Source organism: Oncorhynchus mykiss, chromosome 13 (genome assembly GCF_013265735.2).
Source record: "Oncorhynchus mykiss isolate Arlee chromosome 13, USDA_OmykA_1.1, whole genome shotgun sequence".
NCBI lineage: Eukaryota > Metazoa > Chordata > Actinopteri > Salmoniformes > Salmonidae > Oncorhynchus > Oncorhynchus mykiss.
The window spans coordinates 66,223,845-66,246,134 of NC_048577.1; the positions used below are offsets into that span (position 1 = coordinate 66,223,845).

General features: G+C 44.4%; 1 protein-coding gene across 1 annotated transcript in view; it reads right to left on the bottom strand.

Moving 5' to 3' along the window:
• Positions 1 to 1,305: 1,305 nt before the first annotated feature.
• The window catches only part of LOC118938102 (NLR family CARD domain-containing protein 3-like), a 160,774-nt gene continuing 139,789 nt past the window's right edge, over positions 1,306 to 22,290 (bottom strand). The window contains exons 2-8 of the mRNA XM_036939786.1: positions 8,046 to 8,144; positions 5,069 to 5,185; positions 4,648 to 4,732; positions 4,289 to 4,517; positions 1,825 to 3,622; positions 1,655 to 1,711; positions 1,306 to 1,312 (exon numbers count right to left, since the gene is read on the bottom strand). Of these exons, the coding sequence (XP_036795681.1) occupies positions 1,306 to 1,312; positions 1,655 to 1,711; positions 1,825 to 3,622; positions 4,289 to 4,517; positions 4,648 to 4,732; positions 5,069 to 5,185; positions 8,046 to 8,128 (2,376 nt within the window). The 5' untranslated portion in view covers positions 8,129 to 8,144. The remainder of the gene's footprint in view (positions 1,313 to 1,654; positions 1,712 to 1,824; positions 3,623 to 4,288; positions 4,518 to 4,647; positions 4,733 to 5,068; positions 5,186 to 8,045; positions 8,145 to 22,290) is intronic.

Sequence of the window (22,290 nt, forward strand, 5' to 3'; positions counted from 1 at the left end):
TATAATACATATCTGTTTCAACGTTTAGAAAAATTAAAGCATTTTATGTATCTAGTCCCCCCATTTGAAGAAGTCATAAGTATTCTGACACGTAAAGTGGACTAAATATGCCAAAAGTATATCTGGTCCCATATTCCTCGAACACAATGAGACATCAAGACTGTGACGCCTTGACTGAGTAAGATCATGAATGAATCATGAATAATAATTAGTGAGAAAGTTACAGAGGCTACAACAAAACATGCTAACCTCTCACCATTACCAATAACAGAGGATACAACAAAACATGCTAACCTCTCACCATTACCAATAACAGAGGCTACAACAAAACATGCTAACCTCTCACCATTACCAATAACAGAGGCTACAACAAAACATGCTAACCTCTCACCATTACCAATAACAGAGGCTACAACAAAACATACTAACCTCTCACCATTGCCAATAACAGAGGCTACAACAAAACATGCTAACCTCTCACCATTATCAATAACAGAGGCTACAACAAAACATGCTAACCTCTCACCATTACCAATAACAGAGGCTACAACAAAACATGCTAACCTCTCACCATTACCAATAACAGAGGCTACAACAAAACATACTAACCTCTCACCATTATCAATAACAGAGGCTACAACAAAACATGCTAACCTCTCACCATTACCAATAACAGAGGCTACAACAAAACATGCTAACCTCTCACCATTACCAATAACAGAGGCTACAACAAAACATGCTAACCTCTCACCATTACCAATAACAGAGGCTACAACAAAACATGCTAACCTCTCACCATTACCAATAACAGAGACTACAACAAAACATGCTAACCTCTCACCATTACCAATAACAGAGGCTACAACAAAACATACTAACCTCTCACCATTACCAATAACAGAGACTACAACAAAACATGCTAACCTCTCACCATTACCAGTAACAGAGGCTACAACAAAACATGCTAACCTCTCACCATTACCAGTAACAGAGACTACAATAAAACATACTAACCTCTCACCATTACCAATAACAGAGGCTACAACAAAACATGCTAACCTCTCAACCTTTACCAATAACAGAGGTTACAACAAAACATGCTAACCTCTCACCATTACCAATAACAGAGGGGGGATGATCTTTGTGCCTCTGTAACTTTCTCATTCATCATTATTCTCAATTCATTCCTGATTATTCATCATCATGGTAGCATCCACATGAATGTAGAAGTGTTCAGAAACATCTTCTATTCTTACTGACAATACAAGTGAAGTGACTCCAAAATGACAGGACATTATTCACCATTCAGATTCTATTAGGAAAAACATCCAAAACACAACCAAGACAAACTGGAAATACATTCAACAAGTTAGTAGAATCACAAGCTTGATGTAATCACTGCAGGCATGGAATATGGGAACAAATACTAAACTTATGACTACTTTAATACACTATAAGTGAATATAACCAAATAATTACGACTTTTCAAATGGGAGAACTACATACATAAAGTACTTTCATATCTGATAATACTGACCTCAGAGTCTCCAGTTTACAGTGGGGATTCCCCAGTCCAGCAGAGAGCAGCTTCACTCCTGAATCCTTCAGGTCATTGTTACTCAGGTCCAGCTCTCTCAGGTGTGATGGATTTGACCTCAGAACTGAGACCAGAGAAGCACAGCCTTCCTCTGTGACTCCACAGCCTGACAGCCTGACATTATATTTATAAATATAATATTATACACATATTATAATGCATATTTTCCTCTGAACTGAATATTTCTTCCTGATGATTAGTTCTTAAATGTCATTTTATTTACTCACAGAGCAGCTCTGGAGGCTTTGACCACTGGCAGCAGCCTCAGAAGACCTTCCTCTGATCTGGAGTATTTCTTCAGGTCAAACACATCCAGCTCCTTTTCTGAAGTCAGCAACACAAAGACCAGAGCTGACCACTGTGCAGGTGACAGGTTGGGTTTTGAGAGACTTCCTGAGCTCAGGTATCTTTGGATCTCCTCCAATAGAGAATGGTCATTCAGTTCATTCAGACAGTGGAACAGATTGATGCACCTCTCGTGAGAGGGATTCTCCCTGATCTTCTCCTTGATGTACTCAACTGTTTCTTCATGGCTCTGTGAGCTGCTTCTTGTCTTTGTCAGTAGACCTCGTAAGTACTTCTGATTGGACTCCAGTGAGAGGCCCAGAAGGAAGCGGAGGAAAAGGTCCAGGTTTCCTGTCTCACTTTGTAAGGCTTTATCCACAGCACTCCTGTAGAAAGCAACTTTACGCCTTTGTCTGATCCTCACAGAAAGGTTCCTGGACGTTGATTGAGGTTTGGCCATTACATTCTCATTGTTGTTGATGAATGAGAAGAACACATATACAGCAGCCAGAAACTCCTGAATGCTCAGATGTACGAAGCAGTACACCTTGTCCTGGTACAGCACACATTCCTCTTTAAAGAGCTGTGTGCACAATCCTGAGTACACTGAGGCTTCATTAACATCAATGCCAGACTCTTTCAGGTCTTCTTCATAGAAAATCAGATTGCCCTTCACAAACTGTTGAAAAGCCAGTTTTCCCAGTGACAGAATGCTCTCTTTATTCCAGTGTGGACCTGTCTCTTCTTTCCCAAGATACTTTTCATTCTTCTGTTTGGTATGAAACACCACAAGGTGTGTGTACATCTCAGTCAGAGACTTGGGCATCTCTTCTCTCTTATGTTTCAGCATGTGTTCAAGGACTGTTGCAGAAATCCAACAGAAGACTGGAATGTGGCACATGATGTGGAGGCTCCTTGATGTCTTTATGTGTGAGATGATTCTGCTGGCCAGGTCCTCATCACTGAATCTCTTCCTGAAGTACTCCTCCTTCTGTGGGTCATTGAACCCTCTTACCTCTGTCACCTGGTCAACACACCCTGAAGGGATCTTATTGGCTGCTGCAGGTCGGGTAGTTATCCAGAGGAGAGCGGAGGGAAGCAGATTTCCCTTGATGAGATTTGTCAGCAGAACATCCACTGAGGTTGACTCTGTGACGTCACAACAGATCTTGTTCTTCTGGAAGTCTAGGGGCAGTTGGCACTCATCCAGACCATCAAAGATGAACAGAACTTTGTACTTGTCGTAGTTGGAGATTCCTGATTGTTTGGTTTCCATTGAGAAGTGATTAAGAAGTTCAATTAAAGTGTGTTTGTCCTCTTTCATCAAATTCAGCTCCCGAAAAGGGAATGAAAATACAAATTGGACATCCTGATTTGCTTTTCCTTCAGCCCAGTCCAGAATGAACTTCTGCACAGAGACTGTTTTTCCAATGCCAGCGACTCCCTTTGTCAGCACAGTTCTGATACGTTTGTCTTGTCCAGTTAAGGGTGTGAAGATGTCGTTACATTTGATTGCAGTCTCTGGTCTTGCTTGTTTCCTGGTTGTTGTCTCAATCTGTCTCAGCTCATGTTCATTATTGACCTCTCCTGTTCCACCCTCTGTGATGTAGAGCTCTGTGTAGATCTTATTGAGAAGTGTTGGGTTTCCTTGTTTAGCGATCCCCTCAAATACACATTGAAACTTCTTCTTTAGATTAGATTTGAGTTCACGTTGGCAAATCACAGCAAGCTCATCTGAATCTAGAAATAACACAGAGGATATTAATATTACGTCTGTTTTAATGCCTACAGTATTGTAGGACTGTAATAAAGTTTTACATTATAATAATGTATTCTCTTAGCTGACTGTATAAATATGTAATGTTTTCATAACGCATTACAGACCGGTGTGACTGATTATATTATTATTGGTATTATTGATGGTATTATTAATGTTGTCTCTCTCTCTCTCTCTCTCTCTAAATTAATTAATGACCACAACACATCCCTGCTGCTACTTGATGAGGTCAAGGACATCCCTACCGACCAAGCCCTCCCTAACCCGGACGACGCTAGGCCAATTGTGCATCGCCCCATGGACCTCCCGGTCGCGGCCGGTTACGACAGAGCCTGGGCGCGAACCCAGAGTCTCTGATGGCACAGCTGGCGCTGCAGTACAGCGCCCTTAACCACTGCGCCACCCGGGAGGCCTCATTGATGGTATTATTAATGTTGTCTCTCTCTCCCTCTTTCTCTCTCTCTAAATTAATCACCACAACACGTCCCTGCTGCTACTTGATGAGGTCACTAGGTGTTGTGTTCAGGCTGCTACAATATCATTGAGTTACACAGCTACTTTAGCTGTACTTTAGCTACAGCTTTTAAATGTTATAAAACAGCATTCAACATGAGGCAGACAGATCTTACATTTCTCCAGTGTGTCAGCAAGCTCCTTCTGGTTCATTTTCCTCAGGACGTGCAGTGTGATCTTCAGAGCCCCCTCTCTGGCACTGCTCTCCTGCTTCTTATCTTCAGCATCCACCACTTCCTGCTTCTGACTCTGACTCTCAAAGCCTTCTGGGAGTTCTGGACTAAGAATCCTCTTGAACATCTTCAGCTCGTTCTTCACAAATGTCATAATTTTCTCTTCAAGCAACTGAAATAAATAAAGTAAATAAGTTAAGCAAGATAATAAATGCTTTCTCATTAACACATTAATGAATGATTGACAGATCAACTTTACTTGAGGTAAACAAAAAACAAATGTACATAACAGGACCACATACACTGAATATGGAGGCCAGGTCTGTTTGATGACTCTGGGAAGACTGACCACTGAGAATCTCTGACTCTGATCTCCCCTGTTGGTTTCTGTGGACAAAACATGAGATTACATCTCCTCATCTAGGGACCACACACACACACACACACACACACACACACACACACACACACACACACACACACACACACACACACACACACACACACACACACACACACACACACACACACACACACACACACACACACACACACACAGGGAGGGAGGGAATGTTGTGTTTGTTTAATATTGTTTTAGGACTATGCAAATGGCCAAAATGATTAGCCTATGGATTATGAAAACAACAACAATAAATGGGAAAATGGGAGAGGAGAAATGACTAGAGACAGTGTTGTTTACCAAGACCCATGAGTTCTTCTTACCTTTGTTCAGTAGAAAAGTCTCCCTCTCTAAAGTATAGAGGAGGATCCATAGACTGGTCACTCTTCATGGACACACAGCTGGGAACAGGGGAGGCTGGTCTCTTCTGCTTGATTGGGCTTCAACACAACAGAGACAAACATAACATCTATCATCTACTCTGAGCTCAGATGGGGAAACAGAAGAAGAGTTTCACAAATAGAACTGACTTCCAGACGTTAGTTAACGCGCGCGAGCAGTGTGTCATTTTTAATAACGAAATTCATTTAGCGTCGCGAGCGTTGTAGTCAGTCTGTCAGCCCCGCTAAAAGGCTGGTGTCGTTACTCTGCCTTCTCCGGGGGATGTTGAGGTAAATTTACTAACCGGGAGGGTTGAATTATGTAATTTATTGGAGGGCTGGAAGACGCACTCTCGAGGTTGTTTACTCACAATATCAGATATTAAGATGATTTTTATAATGAATGTATACTGAGGTTGAGGTTCTGACTAGTGATTATTTACCCGGGGTTCAATACCTGCTATTGAGGCGCCCTGAAAATAATATTCAAAAGTTTGGTCCTTGGACACAGAGGGTTTAAACACTAAAGTTACCGTCCATCTAGTGAAGAGAGGAGAACCGGACAGAGGTAGCCAGCATCCGTCAACGAGAGAGGGAGAAGCCTCACCGGGATTTAACAGGTGGAAGAAACAACCGGGGAGCTCCATCGGTCCACAAGAAATGCAGACAGCCGGTGATGATGTAGTGGTAGCTATGGTAACTAGGATGCTGCTGGTAGAGTAGCTAGCTAGCTTACCGAGCTGTACCGACTAGCTAGGATAACTAGGATGCTGCTGGTAGAGTAGCTAGCTAGCTTACCGAGCTGTACCGACTAGCTAGGATAACTAGGATGCTGCTGGTAGAGTAGCTTGCTAGCTTACCGAGCTGTACCGACTAGCTAGGATAACTAGGATGCTGCTGGTAGAGTAGCTAGCTAGCTTACCGAGCTGTACCGACTAGCTAGGATAACTAGGATGCTGCTGGTAGAGTAGCTAGCTAGCTTACCGAGCTGTACTGACTAGCTAGGATAACTAGGATGCTGCTGGTAGAGTAGCTAGCTAGATTACCGAGCTGTACCGACTAGCTAGGATAACTAGGATGCTGCTGGTAGAGTAGCTAGCTAGCTTACCGAGCTGTACCGGCTGGCTAGGATAACTAGGATGCTGCTGGTAGAGTAGCTAGCTAGCTTACCGAGCTGTACCGACTAGCTTGGTTAGTTAGCAGGTCGTTCGTCTGTCCCTCGTTTCGATGATGAATCCGGTGAACCACAAAATGAAACAAGGATAGAGAGTGAAAAGGATCTGGCTACACTCATACTGTCCCTGACCGTAAAGAAAAAAGCAAATTGAACAGTAAACTTCGGTGTCTCAACACTGTAACAAACTCCGTCGTTATTCCCCAAGATCACCTCAGTCCACTCTGGTGTCCTAAGTTAACTACTTAGGACACCTGCTGTTAACTCTTAACTACTTAGGACACCTGCTGTTAACTCTTAACTACTTAGTACACCTGCTGTTAACTCTTAACTACTTAGGACAGCTGCTGTTAACTCTTAACTACTTAGTACACCTGCTGTTAACCTTAGTTAATATTTAGTTAGTTTGTCTGCATAGCATTTTGTCTTCATTTTAGCAGATTAATTCATGCTTATTTCTGAAGATTAACTCAGGTTTTCACCCAGCGGGTAAGGAGTTGGAGCTGTGGAGGGAGTATGACCTATGGCTGAAAGGTGGCTGGTTCGAATCCCGGGCCGGGTGCTGGAAAAAATGGGTGGACTTGTTCTGACCTCTGGAGGGCTGCTGGGTTCCCATCCTCAAAACAGGAACCTTTTGTTGATCAGAACTCTAGAGGTTCATTGAACCCAAAAATATATATAACTTTTAGTGGTTCCATATTCAAGGAAGTGATAGAAGCCTTTTTGGTTCTAGAAGGTCCATATTTGGTCCATATTTTAATAAACACGTTGTTCTTTTGATTATTTAATTATCTACATCATGTTGTTATTTAATTATCTACATCATGTTATTTCTCCCTTTGGAGCACAACATCATGTTGTTATTTAATTATCTACATCATGTTAGTTCTCCCTTTGGAGCACAACATCATGTTGTTATTTAATTATCTCCATCATGTTAGTTCTCCCTTTGGAGCACAACATCATGTTGTTATTTAATTATCTACATCATGTTAGTTCTCCCTTTGGAGCACAACATCATGTTGTTATTTAATTATCTCCATCATGTTAGTTCTCCCTTTGGAGCACAACATCATGTTGTTATTTAATTATCTACATCATGTTATTTCTCCCTTTGGAGCACAACATCATGTTGTTATTTAATTATCTACATCATGTTATTTCTCCCTTTGGAGCACAACATCATGTTGTTATTTAATTATCTACATCATGTTAGTTCTCCCTTTGGAGCACAACAATCCTAAATTGTGCATGGCTATAAATTAGACAGTTGAAGGTATCTGGGGCGTAATATGTGTTTGATGAAAGTGAACATTGTATGCAATGTTGTAGGAAACATTATTGGCAAGGGACTTGATACCTACTATGCCAAAGATATTTAGAGTTGTTAAACGGGTGTGAAGAGTGTTGATGTAACGGTTATATTGTCAATATTCTGCTGGTAACAACCATCACCATTGGTAAAAAATAATATTTAAGAGTAGGCAAAGTGGTCGTGTCATGTGAAAATTCTATCAAATGTCTAACATTGCAACGAGTACAGTCAGGGTGCCGTGGAACCCCTGCAGTACCTCCACAGACCCCGGATTGAGAACCCCTGCAGTACCTCCACAGACCCCGGATTGAGAACCCCTGATTTAGCAGATGCTCTTATCCAGAACGCTTTACAGTAAGTGCTTTCATCTTAAGATAGCTATTTATTTTGGAAATAAACTTAATAAATTCTTCATAAAATTGTCATCTTACCTCTTAGCTTTGGTGTCATGTCCCCCAGAGAGATACATTTTAGAGTCAGGGCCCCCCTCCTCTCTCTCCCCAGAGAGACTCATTTTAGAGCACTGACCCCTAAACAGAGATCCAGCATGTTGGTTGTGGTTAACACAGTGACAACTAAACAGAGATCCAACATGTTGGTTGTGGTTAACACAGTGACAACTAAACAGAGATCCAACATGTTGGTTGTGGTTAAAACAGTGACAACTAAACAGAGATACAACATGTTGGTTGTGGTTAACACAGTGACAACTAAACAGAGATCCAACATGTTGGTTGTGGTTAACACAGTGACAACTAAACAGAGATCCAACATGTTGGTTGTGGTTAACACAGTGACAACTAAACAGAGATCCAACATGTTGGTTGTGGTTAACACAGTGACAACTAAACAGAGATCCAACATGTTGGTTGTGGTTAACACAGTGACAACTAAACAGAGATCCAACATGTTGGTTGTGATTAACACAGTGACAACTAAACAGAGATCCAACATGTTGGTTGTGGTTAACACAGTGACAACTAAACAGAGATCCAACATGTTGGTTGTGGTTAACACAGTGACAACTAAACAGAGATCCAACATGTTGGTTGTGGTTAACACAGTGACAACTAAACAGAGATCCAACATGTTGGTTGTGGTTAAAACAGTGACAACTAAACAGAGATCCAACATGTTGGTTGTGGTTAACACAGTGACAACTAAACAGAGATCCAACATGTTGGTTGTGGTTAACACAGTGACAACTAAACAGAGATCCAACATGTTGGTTGTGGTTAACACAGTGACAACTAAACAGAGATCCAACATGTTGGTTGTGGTTAACACAGTGACAACTAAACAGAGATCCAGCATGTTGGTTGTGGTTAACACAGTGACAACTAATTATTGAAGGTCAATTGTTCATGTTTATTCATGATATTTTAGAAATAAAACATTTACTAACAGACACATCCAAACAGTCAGGTTATTTAGTTCAATTACTTTTTCTAGCCCAATGACTACTCAAAACCCGCCCACAAGGCCTGAAAACGAACTAATAGCCCCTGATAGGCCTACATCTTATTTTGGGGCAGCAGGTAGCCTGAAAACTAACTAATAGCCCTTGATAGGCCTACATCTTATTTTGGGGAGGCAGGTAGCCTGAAAACTAACTAATAGCCCCTGATAGGCCTACATCTTATTTTGGGGCGGCAGGTAGCCTGAAAACTAACTAATAGCCCTTGATAGTCCTACATCTTATTTTGGGGCGGCAGGTAGCCTGAAAACTAACTAATAGCCCCTGATAGGCCTACATCTTATTTTGGGGCGGCAGGTAGCCTGAAAACTAACTAATAGCCCTGATAGGCCTACATCTTATTTTGGGGAGGCAGGTAGCCTGAAAACTAACTAATAGCCCCTGATAGGCCTACATCTTATTTTGGGGCGGCAGGTAGCCTGAAAACTAACTAATGCCCCTGATAGGCCTACATCTTATTTTGGGGAGGCAGGTAGCCTGAAAACTAACTAATAGCCCCTGATAGGCCTACATCTTATTTTGGGGAGGCAGGTAGCCTGAAAACTAACTAATAGCCCTGATAGGCCTACATCTTATTTTGGGGCAGCAGGTAGCCTGAAAACTAACTAATAGCCCCTGATAGGTCTACATCTTATTTTGGGGTGGCAGGTAGCCTGAAAACTAACTAATAGCCCTGATAGGCCTACATCTTATTTTGGGGCAGCAGGTAGCCTGAAAACTAACTAATAGCCCTGATAGGCCTACATCTTATTTTGGTGAGGCAGGTAGCCTGAAAACTAACTAATAGCCCTGATAGGCCTACATCTTATTTTGGGACGGCAGGTAGCCTGAAAACTAACTAATGCCCCTGATAGGCCTACATCTTATTTAGGGACGGCAGGTAGCCTGAAAACTAACTAATGCCCCTGATAGGCCTACATCTTATTTTGGGGCAGCAGGTAGCCTGAAAACTAACTAATAGCCCTTGATAGGCCTACATCTTATTTTGGGGAGGCAGGTAGCCTGAAAACTAACTAATAGCCCCTGATAGGCCTACATCTTATTTTGGGGCGGCAGGTAGCCTGAAAACTAACTAATAGCCCTGATAGGCCTACATCTTATTTTGGTGAGGCAGGTAGCCTGAAAACTAACTAATGCCCCTGATAGGCCTACATCTTATTTTGGGGCAGCAGGTAGCCTGAAAACTAACTAATAGCCCCTGATAGGCCTACATCTTATTTTGGGGTGGCAGGTAGCCTGAAAACTAACTAATAGCCCCTGATAGGCCTACATCTTATTTTGGGGTGGCAGGTAGCCTGAAAACTAACTAATAGCCCCTGATAGGCCTACATCTTATTTTGGGGTGGCAGGTAGCCTAGTGGTGTAGGAGCAAACCATTAAGGAGAGCAAAAGCATTAAATATAAATAGGTCTTGTTGCCAGGCTGAAGTAGCAAGGACCTGCACATTAAGAGAAGATGACACCCAGGCCATATGACACCCAGACTATACTCTATTTTTGAAAGAGTATATCAGACCATACGACACCCAGACTGTACTATATGTTTGAAAGAGTACATCAGACCATACGACACCCAGACACCCAGACTTTCTGTTTGAAAGAATACATAACACATGACAGCTGGACGTACTATGGTCAGCAGGATACAGGAAGAAAGATGGAAACAAGATAACTGATGACTAACAGGTGAAACAGAAGCATGCATTATTTTTAGAACATGGAAGGAGATCTACCATCATTATAACCAGAAGCAGATATGAGCGTTAGTGGGCGTGAACTAGCTCTGAGATGAGAAGAAAATAATGGACAGGTCAAGGGAAGCTGTTTTCATATAGAGGGAGGGGACTCTATACGTTATGCAAAGACAGAATCCTATAAAGGCAGGACTCTGTAATATGAGAATTTGGACTCTTTCCATGAAGGGGCTCGGCCCTGTTATTTTTACCTTTATTTAACTAGGCAAGTCAGTTAAGAACAAATTCTTATTTTCAATGACAGCCTAACAGCCTAGGAACAGTGGGTTAACTGCCTGTTCAGGGGCAGAACGACAGATTTGTACCTTGTCAGCTCGGGGGTTTGAACTTGCAACTTTCCGGTTACTAGTCCAACGCTCTAACCACTAGGCTATTAATAAGTGTGTGATAGGATCTTTCCATGGAGGGGCTCGGCCCTGTCATGTTTGTGATAGGGTCCTTCCATGGAGGCCCTGTTATGTTAGTGATAATGTCCTTCCATGGAGGGGCTCAGCCCTGTTATGTTAGTGATAAGGTCCTTCCATGGAGGGGCTCGGCCCTGTTAAGTTAGTGATAGGGTCCTTCCATGGAGGGGCTCAGCCCTGTTATGTTCGTGATAAGGTCCTTCCATGGAGGGGCTCAGCCCTGTTATGTTAGTGATAAGGTCCTTCCATGGAGGGGCCCTGTTATGTTAGTGATAGGGTCCTTCCATGGAGGGGCTCAGCCCTGTTATGTTAGTGATAAGGTCCTTCCATGGAGGGGCCCTGTTATGTTAGTGATAGGGTCCTTCCATGGAGGGGCTCAGCCCTGTTATGTTAGTGATAAGGTCCTTCCATGGAGGGGCTCAGCCCTGTTATGTTAGTGATAAGGTCCTTCCATGGAGGGGCTCAGCCCTGTTATGTTTGTGATAATGTCCTTCCATGGAGGGGCTCAGCCCTGTTATGTTTGTGATAAGGTCCTTCCATGGAGGGGCTCAGCCCTGTTATGTTTGTGATAAGGTCCTTCCATGGAGGGGCTCAGCCCTGTTATGTTAGTGATAAGGTCCTTCCATGGAGGGGCTCAGCCCTGTTATGTTTGTGATAAGGTCCTTCCATGGAGGGGCTCAGCCCTGTTATGTTTGTGATAAGGTCCTTCCATGGAGGGGCTCAGCCCTGTTATGTTTGTGATAAGGTCCTTCCATGGAGGGGCTCAGCCCTGTTATGTTTGTGATAAGGCCCTTCCATGGAGGGGCTCAGCCCTGTTATGTTTGTGATAAGGTCCTTCCATGGAGGGGCTCAGCCCTGTTATGTTTGTGATAAGGTCCTTCCATGGAGGGGCTCAGCCCTGTTATGTTTGTGATAAGGTCCTTCCATGGAGGGGCTCAGCCCTGTTATGTTTGTGATAAGGTCCTTCCATGGAGGGGCTCAGCCCTGTTATGTTTGTGATAGGGTCCTTCCATGGAGGGGCTCAGCCCTGTTATGTTTGTGATAAGGTCCTTTCATGGAGGGGCTCGGCCCTGTTATGTTAGTGATAGGATCCTTCCATGGAGGGGCCCTGTTATGTTAGTGATAGGGTCCTTCCATGGAGGGGCTCAGCCCTGTTATGTTAGTGATAGGGTCCTTCCATGGAGGGGCTCAGCCCTGTTATGTTTGTGATAGGGTCCTTCCATGGAGGGGCTCAGCCCTGTTATGTTAGTGATAAGGTCCTTCCATGGAGGGGCTCGGCCCTGTTATGTTAGTGATAAGGTCCTTCCATGGAGGGGCTCAGCCCTGTTATGTTTGTGATAAGGTCCTTCCATGGAGGGGCTCGGCCCTGTTATGTTAGTGATAGGGTCCTTCCATGGAGGGGCTCAGCCCTGTTATGTTTGTGATAGGGTCCTTCCATGGAGGGGCCCTGTCATGTTTGTGATAGGGTCCTTACATGGAGGGGCTCAGCCCTGTTATGTTTGTGATAGGGTCCTTCCATGGAGGCCCTGTCATGTTAGTGATAGGGTCCTTCCATGGAGGGGCTCAGCCCTGTTATGTTAGTGATAAGGTCCTTCCATGGAGGCCCTGTTATGTTAGTGATAAGGTCCTTCCATGGAGGGGCTCAGCCCTGTTATGTTTGTGATAGGGTCCTTCCATGGAGGCCCTGTTATGTTTGTGATAGGGTCCTTCCATGGAGGGGCTCAGCCCTGTTATGTTAGTGATAAGGTCCTTCCATGGAGGCCCTGTTATGTTAGTGATAAGGTCCTTCCATGGAGGGGCTCAGCCCTGTTTTGTTAGTGATAAGGTCCTTCCATGGAGGGGCTCGGCCCTGTTATGTTAGTGATAGGGTCCTTACATGGAGGGGCTCAGCCCTGTTATGTTAGTGATAAGGTCCTTCCATGGAGGCCCTGTTATGTTAGTGATAGGGTCCTTCCATGGAGGGGCTCAGCCCTGTTATGTTTGTGATAAGGTCCTTCCATGGAGGCCCTGTTATGTTTGTGATAGGGTCCTTCCATGGAGGGGCTCAGCCCTGTTATGTTTGTGATAAGGTCCTTCCATGGAGGGGCTCAGCCCTGTTATGTTAGTGATAGGGTCCTTCCATGGAGGGGCTCGGCCCTGTTATGTTAGTGATAGGGTCCTTCCATGGAGGGGCTCGGCCCTGTTATGTTTGTGATAGGGTCCTTCCATGGAGGGGCTCAGCCCTGTTATGTTAGTGATAAGGTCCTTCCATGGAGGCCCTGTTATGTTAGTGATAAGGTCCTTCCATGGAGGGGCTCAGCCCTGTTATGTTTGTGATAAGGTCCTTCCATGGAGGGGCTCAGCCCTGTTATGTTAGTGATAAGGTCCTTCCATGGAGGGGCTCAGCCCTGTTATGTTAGTGATAAGGTCCTTCCATGGAGGGGCTCAGCCCTGTTATGTTAGTGATAAGGTCCTTCCATGGAGGGGCTCAGCCCTGTTATGTTAGTGATAAGGTCCTTCCATGGAGGGGCTCGGCCCTGTTATGTTAGTGATAAGGTCCTTCCATGGAGGCCCTGTTATGTTAGTGATAAGGTCCTTCCATGGAGGCCCTGTTATGTTTGTGATAAGGTCCTTCCATGGAGGGGCTCAGCCCTGTTATGTTAGTGATAAGGTCCTTCCATGGAGGGGCTCAGCCCTGTTATGTTAGTGATAAGGTCCTTCCATGGAGGGGCTCGGCCCTGTTATGTTAGTGATAACAGGGCCTCCATGGAAGGACCTTATGTTAGTGATAAGGTCCTTCCATGGAGGCCCTGTTATGTTAGTGATAAGGTCCTTCCATGGAGGCCCTGTTATGTTAGTGATAAGGTCCTTCCATGGAGGCCCTGTTATGTTTGTGATAAGGTCCTTCCATGGAGGGGCTCAGCCCTGTTATGTTTGTGATAAGGTCCTTCCATGGAGGGGCTCAGCCCTGTTATGTTAGTGATAGGGTCCTTCCATGGAGGGGCTCAGCCCTGTTATGTTAGTGATAAGGTCCTTCCATGGAGGGGCTCAGCCCTGTTATGTTAGTGATAAGGTCCTTCCATGGAGGGGCTCGGCCCTGTTATGTTAGTGATAACAGGGCCTCCATGGAAGGACCTTATGTTAGTGATAAGGTCCTTCCATGGAGGCCCTGTTATGTTAGTGATAAGGTCCTTCCATGGAGGCCCTGTTATGTTAGTGATAAGGTCCTTCCATGGAGGCCCTGTTATGTTAGTGATAAGGTCCTTCCATGGAGGCCCTGTTATGTTAGTGATAAGGTCCTTCCATGGAGGCCCTGTTATGTTTGTGATAAGGTCCTTCCATGGAGGGGCTCAGCCCTGTTATGTTAGTGATAAGGTCCTTCCATGGAGGCCCTGTTATGTTTGTGATAAGGTCCTTCCATGGAGGGGCTCAGCCCTGTTATGTTTGTGATAAGGTCCTTCCATGGAGGGGCTCGGCCCTGTTATGTTAGTGATAAGGTCCTTCCATGGAGGCCCTGTTATGTTTGTGATAAGGTCCTTCCATGGAGGGGCTCAGCCCTGTTATGTTTGTGATAAGGTCCTTCCATGGAGGGGCTCAGCCCTGTTATGTTTGTGATAAGGTCCTTCCATGGAGGGGCTCAGCCCTGTTATGTTTGTGATAAGGTCCTTCCATGGAGGGGCTCAGCCCTGTTATGTTAGTGATAAGGTCCTTCCATGGAGGGGCTCAGCCCTGTTATGTTTGTGATAAGGTCCTTCCATGGAGGGGCTCAGCCCTGTTATGTTAGTGATAAGGTCCTTCCATGGAGGGGCTCAGCCCTGTTATGTTTGTGATAGGGTCCTTCCATGGAGGGGCTCAGCCCTGTTATGTTAGTGATAAGGTCCTTCCATGGAGGGGCTCAGCCCTGTTATGTTAGTGATAAGGTCCTTCCATGGAGGGGCTCGGCCCTGTTATGTTAGTGATAGGGTGCTTCCATGGAGGGGCTCAGCCCTGTTATGTTAGTGATAAGGTGCTTCCATGGAGGGGCTCAGCCCTGTTATGTTAGTGATAAGGTCCTTCCATGGAGGGGCTCAGCCCTGTTATGTTAGTGATAAGGTCCTTCCATGGAGGGGCTCGGCCCTGTTATGTTAGTGATAGGGTGCTTCCATGGAGGGGCTCAGCCCTGTTATGTTAGTGATAAGGTGCTTCCATGGAGGGGCTCAGCCCTGTTATGTTAGTGATAAGGTCCTTCCATGGAGGGGCTCGGCCCTGTTATGTTAGTGATAAGGTCCTTCCATGGAGGGGCTCGGCCCTGTTATGTTAGTGATAAGGTGCTTCCATGGAGGGGCTCAGCCCTGTTATGTTAGTGATAAGGTCCTTCCATGGAGGGGCTCGGCCCTGTTATGTTAGTGATAAGGTGCTTCCATGGAGGGGCTCAGCCCTGTTATGTTAGTGATAAGGTCCTTCCATGGAGGGGCTCAGCCCTGTTATGTTAGTGATAAGGTCCTTCCATGGAGGGGCTCAGCCCTGTTATGTTAGTGATAAGGTCCTTCCATGGAGGGGCTCAGCCCTGTTATGTTAGTGATAAGGTGCTTCCATGGAGGGGCTCAGCCCTGTTATGTTAGTGATAAGGTGCTTCCATGGAGGGGCTCAGCCCTGTTATGTTAGTGATAAGGTCCTTCCATGGAGGGGCTCAGCCCTGTTATGTTAGTGATAAGGTCCTTCCATGGAGGGGCTCGGCCCTGTTATGTTAGTGATAGGGTGCTTCCATGGAGGGGCTCAGCCCTGTTATGTTAGTGATAAGGTGCTTCCATGGAGGGGCTCAGCCCTGTTATGTTAGTGATAAGGTCCTTCCATGGAGGGGCTCGGCCCTGTTATGTTAGTGATAAGGTCCTTCCATGGAGGGGCTCGGCCCTGTTATGTTAGTGATAAGGTGCTTCCATGGAGGGGCTCAGCCCTGTTATGTTAGTGATAAGGTCCTTCCATGGAGGGGCTCGGCCCTGTTATGTTAGTGATAAGGTGCTTCCATGGAGGGGCTCAGCCCTGTTATGTTAGTGATAAGGTCCTTCCATGGAGGGGCTCAGCCCTGTTATGTTAGTGATAAGGTCCTTCCATGGAGGGGCTCAGCCCTGTTATGTTAGTGATAAGGTCCTTCCATGGAGGGGCTCAGCCCTGTTATGTTAGTGATAAGGTCCTTCCATGGAGAGGCTCAGCCCTGTTATGTTAGTGATAAGGTCCTTCCATGGAGGGGCTCAGCCCTGTTATGTTAGTGATAAGGTCCTTCCATGGAGGGGCCTTGTTATGTTTGTGATAAGGTCCTTCCATGGAGGGGCCTTGTTATGTTAGTGATAAGGTCCTTCCATGGAGGGGCCTTGTTATGTTAGTGATAAGGTCCTTCCATGGAGGGGCCTTGTTATGTTAGTGATAAGGTCCTTCCATGGAGGGGCTCAGCCCTGTTATGTTAGTTATAAGGTCCTTCCATGGAGGGGCCTTGTTATGTTAGTGATAAGGTCCTTCCATGGAGGGGCCTTGTTATGTTAGTGATAAGGTCCTTCCATGGAGGGGCCTTGTTATGTTAGTGATAAGGTCCTTCCATGGAGGGGCTCGGCCCTGTTATGTTTGTGATAAGGTTCTTCCATGGAGGGGCTCGGCCCTGTTATGTTTGTGATAAGGTTCTTCCATGGAGGGGTTCAGTTTTGCTACATTGTATTAAAGTGTATATTGAATTCACAAGTTCTTGTCAGAGTGTTATATTTCTGAGACGATTCTCCACGACAGATGTTAGACTAGCAGGTGTCCACATACTTTTGGTCATGTAGTGTATGTAGCCTAATCTAAATCAAATCAAATCAAATGTTATTGGTCACAATGTCAGAGTGGCATAGACTAAGATACAGTAGAATAGTATAGAATACAGTATCTACATATGAGATGAGTAATGCATAGACTAAGATACAGTAGAATAGTACAGAATACAGTATCTACATATGAGATGAGTAATACATAGACTAAGATACAGTAGAATAGTATAGAATACAGTATATACATATGAGATGAGTAATGCCAGATATTTATAGCCGAGGCCAGATACTTTTCACAACATTTCCAACAGAGACCATCAGGTTGGTCGGCATGATTAGTGATCATACTGTAGCTCAAACCTACTGTGACTGTTGAATGTCTGACGACGACCTAACTTTATAATAGTTCGTAGCCGACCTACCAGAATCTGCCCGTCTTTCCTTCAAATCAACACATTTATCTGTCTTCTAATGCAGTGGTGTAAAGTACTTCAGTAAAATACTTTAAAGTACTACTTCAGTAGTTTTGGGGGGAATCTGTCCTTTACTTTAATATTTATATTTTAACAACTTTTACTTTTACTTCACTACAGTCAAAGAAAATGATGTACTTTTTACTCTGAACATTTTCCCTGACAGACAAAAGTACTCGTCACATGTTGAATGCTTAGCAGGACATACAATTGTCAAGAGAACAACCCTGGTCATCCCTACTGCCTCTGATCTGGCAGACTCACTAAACAGAGAACATCCCTGGTCATCCCTACTGCCTCTGATCTGGCACTCACTAAACAGAGAACATCCCTGGTCATCCCTACTGCCTCTGATCTGGAGGACTCACTAAACAGAGAACATCCCTGGTCATCCCTACTGCCTCTGGTCTGGAGGACTGACTAAACAGAGAACATCCCTGGTCATCCCTAGTGCCTCTTATCTGGCAGACTCACTAAACAGAGAACATCCCTGGTCATCCCTACTGCCACTGATCTGTCAGACTCACTAAACAGAGAACATCCCTGGTCATCCCTACTGCCTCTGATCTGGAGGACTCACTAAACAGAGAACATCCCTGGTCATCCCTACTGCCTCTGATCTGGTGGACTCACTAAACAGAGAACATCCCTGGTCATCTCTACTGCCTCTGATCTGGCAGACTCACTAAACAGAGAACATCCCTGATCATCCCTACTGCCACTGATCTGTCAGACTCACTAAACAGAGAACATCCCTGGTCATCCCTACTGCCTCTGATCTGGAGGACTCACTAAACAGAGAACATCCCTGGTCATCCCTACTGCCTCTGATCTGGAGGACTCACTAAACAGAGAACATCCCTGGTCATCCCTACTGCCTCTGGTCTGGAGGACTGACTAAACAGAGAACATCCCTGGTCATCCCTAGTGCCTCTTATCTGGCAGACTCACTAAACAGAGAACATCCCTGGTCATCCCTACTGCCACTGATCTGTCAGACTCACTAAACAGAGAACATCCCTGGTCATCCCTACTGCCTCTGATCTGGAGGACTCACTAAACAGAGAACATCCCTGGTCATCCCTACTGCCTCTGATCTGGTGGACTCACTAAACAGAGAACATCCCTGGTCATCCCTACTGCCTCTGATCTGGAGGACTCACTAAACAGAGAACATCCCTGGTCATCCCTACTACCTCTGATCTGGAGGACTCACTAAACAGAGAACATCCCTGGTCATCTCTACTGCCTCTGATCTGGAGGACTCACTAAACAGAGAACAACCCTGGTCATCCCTACTGCATCTGATCTGGAGGACTCACTAAACAGAGAACAACCCTGGTCATCCCTACTGCATCTGATCTGGAGGACTCACTAAACTGAGAACAACCCTGGTCATCCCTACAGACTATGACCTGGCAGACTCACTAAACACAAATGCTTTGTTTTTAAATGATGTCTGAGTGTTGGAGTGTGACCCTGGCTATCCGTCAATTAAAATAACAAGAACATTGTGCCGTCTGGTTTGATTAATAAAATGAATATTAAATTATCACTACTTTACTTTTACTTTTGATACTTAATTATATTTGAAGGACAGAAAAGTAACGGTCACTGGGTGAATTAGTTGTGCATTGCCCGGCTCCCCGAGGGAGCAGAGTTTAAGCATTTTAGACCATTCCATTGGTCCTTAAAATAAATGTCCACTCAGCTGTAGCACCGGGCCATGCAAAACAAACCTCCCACTGTCGCAGAGACACAGAGTTCTAATCCCAGACGCGTTTCTTCAAGACATCTCTCTTACATTATTTTTGATAAACATATAATTTACTCTAAACCAAGTTTAGCTGTGTTGTCTGTCAGCAACTCAGCTCAAGTAGCAGTTCTACTAACTAGTAATATCTCATTCCAGGTATTCATTCTCTTACTCTGTCCATTAGAATAGATTATTGTTCAGAAATACTTACTTTATTTTTCAATAATCTCCATATAGTGTTTTCTGCTCTGTCGTCTCAAAATGGATCCTGAACAAAAGAACAACTTTACTTTCTGTTTCAGCTCAGCCGCCTCCCCACCCTGATAATAAAGTGTTTTATTGGTATCTTCCACTAGATGGCAGTAAACACCTGCTGTAACTAGACTTTACAACTATGTGTTCTGTGTCAGCTCAGCCGCCTCCCCACCCTGATAATAAAGTGTTATATTGGTATCTTCCACTAGATGGCAGTAAACACCTGCTGTAACTAGACTTTACAACTATGTGTTCTGTTTCAGCTCAGCCGCCTCCCCATCCTGATAATGAAGTGTTTTATTGGTATCTTCCACTAGATGGCAGTAAACCCCTGCTGTAACTAGACTTCACAACTCTGTGTTCTGTTTCATACAGTGTCCCAGAGGAGAAGTGCTGACCTAGGATCAGGTCCCACTGTCCATGTAATCTGATTCATTATGACCTAGGATCAGGTCCCTCCTCTCCATGTAATCTGATTCATTATGATCTAGGATCAGGTCCCCCTCTCCATGTAATCTGATTCATTATGATCTAGGATCAGGTCCCCTCTCCATGTAATCTGATTCATTATGATCTAGGATCAGGTCCCCCCTCTCCATGTAATCTGATTCATTATGATCTAGGATCAGGTCCCTTCTCTCCATGTAATCTGATTCATTATGATCTAGGATCAGGTCCCCCCTCTCCATGTAATCTGATTCATTATGATCTAGGATCAGGTCCCTTCTCTCCATGTAATCTGATTCATTATGATCTAGGATCAGGTCCCCCTCTCCATGTAATCTGATTCATTATGATCTAGGATCCGGTCCCCCTCTCCATGTAATCTGATTCATTATGATCTAGGATCAGGTCCCTTCTCTCCATGTAATCTGATTCATTATGATCTAGGATCCGGTCCCCCTCTCCATGTAATCTGATTCATTATGATCTAGGATCAGGTCCCTCCTCTCCATGTAATCTGATTCATTATGATCTAGGATCAGGTCCCTTCTCTCCATGTAATCTGATTCATTATGATCTAGGATCAGGTCCCCCCTCTCCATGTAATCTGATTCATTATGATCTAGGATCCGGTCCCCCTCTCCATGTAATCTGATTCATTATGATCTAGGATCAGGTCCCTCCTCTCCATGTAATCTGATTCATTATGATCTAGGATCAGGTCCCTCCTCTCCATGTAATCTGATTCATTATGATCTAGGATCAGGTCCCTTCTCTCCATGTAATCTGATTCATTATGATCTAGGATCAGGTCCCCCCTCTCCATGTAATCTGATTCATTATGATCTAGGATCCGGTCCCCCTCTCCATGTAATCTGATTCATTATGATCTAGGATCAGGTCCCTCCTCTCCATGTAATCTGATTCATTATGATCTAGGATCAGGTCCCTTCTCTCCATGTAATCTGATTCATTATGATCTAGGATCAGGTCCCTTCTCTCCATGTAATCTGATTCATTATGATCTAGGATCAGGTCCTTCTCTCCATGTAATCTGATTCATTATGATCTAGGATCAGGTCCCTTCTCTCCATGTAATCTGATTCATTATGATCTAGGATCAGGTCCCCCTGTCCATGTAATCTGATTCATTATGATTGTTTTGTCTCATGTCTCTTTATATTCATGTAGCCTGGGGGAAATGTAGCTGTATTGAAATCACCTTGTTTTATAACCTTCTTTGTTTCTCAGTGGTACTTCAGTTGTCCTGACCACGCCCACTTATTTCACACAGTAATGCTCCAGCATCCACTCAGAGATTATGCATCTAATGCCTTCCTCAAATACTGCAGAGTTGTTAAGCAAGTCCCTGAGATCGTCCTGTTCAACCACATGTATTAGTTTATTTGTCAGATGAAACCTGAGGGGACTGTAGTGTGTCATAATGCATCAACATGGTTCTGAGGTCCTCAACAATGTTATTCTGTACCGTAGCTGGGATGCAGTGTTCTTTCCTGGTTTACTAAATAACAAGACAGATATTGCTTTGGAGACGTTCAATTAGCTGCTCAGTGTTGATCTCTGTGGCTTGAACATATTCAGCCTCTGGCAGACTCTCTACATCGCTCATGTCATCTTCAATGGGATCAGTCCCAGTCTCATGTCATCTTCAATGGGATCAGTCCCAGTCTCAAATTCATCATGAGGGCAATTCTCATCTAAGTTGGCTCTTTAAAGCTCTGTGTGGTTTTGGTAGATGTGTGACCGATAGAAGCTGAAACATCTATTTGTTTTCCCACACCCATTAACTCCACAGGTAGTTAGAACATGTGGTTCATGCTGGTGGTAGAGGACAATATGTGTGAGTGGTCTGGACACAGAGAATGTTTGCTCGTGGCAAAGTGGACAATTGAATAGAGTTGGCATTCTTCAGAAAGACTGTGAACCTTGGAATGATGGGATGGAATCATGGAGATCATTGGAACTCAGACACTTGCAGTCATCATCAAGGGACCAGTCTTCCACAGCCACACTCTAATTCAAGTTGACACTAAAAGCAGAAGTGAAATGTATTAGTGTTGAGGCTAAAACAAAACCTATCCCACTCTCTCCAGACAACCACCTTTCCTCCTAATTAGTATTCATGGTTGTTCCATAACGAAGCAGAGCTTGTCAGGAAAGGTGAAGATATCTCTCTCTTATTTGTCTGACTCCATATTTCTTAGTTTGGGACATTATGGGAATCTGCAGTCCCACATTTAAGTGTTGACTAAGATAATATGATGCTCCAAATGGGGCATTGAGTTCTTCTTCCATGTCGACCCACATTGTCCTGTTAGAGTTGTCAATAAAGAGCCT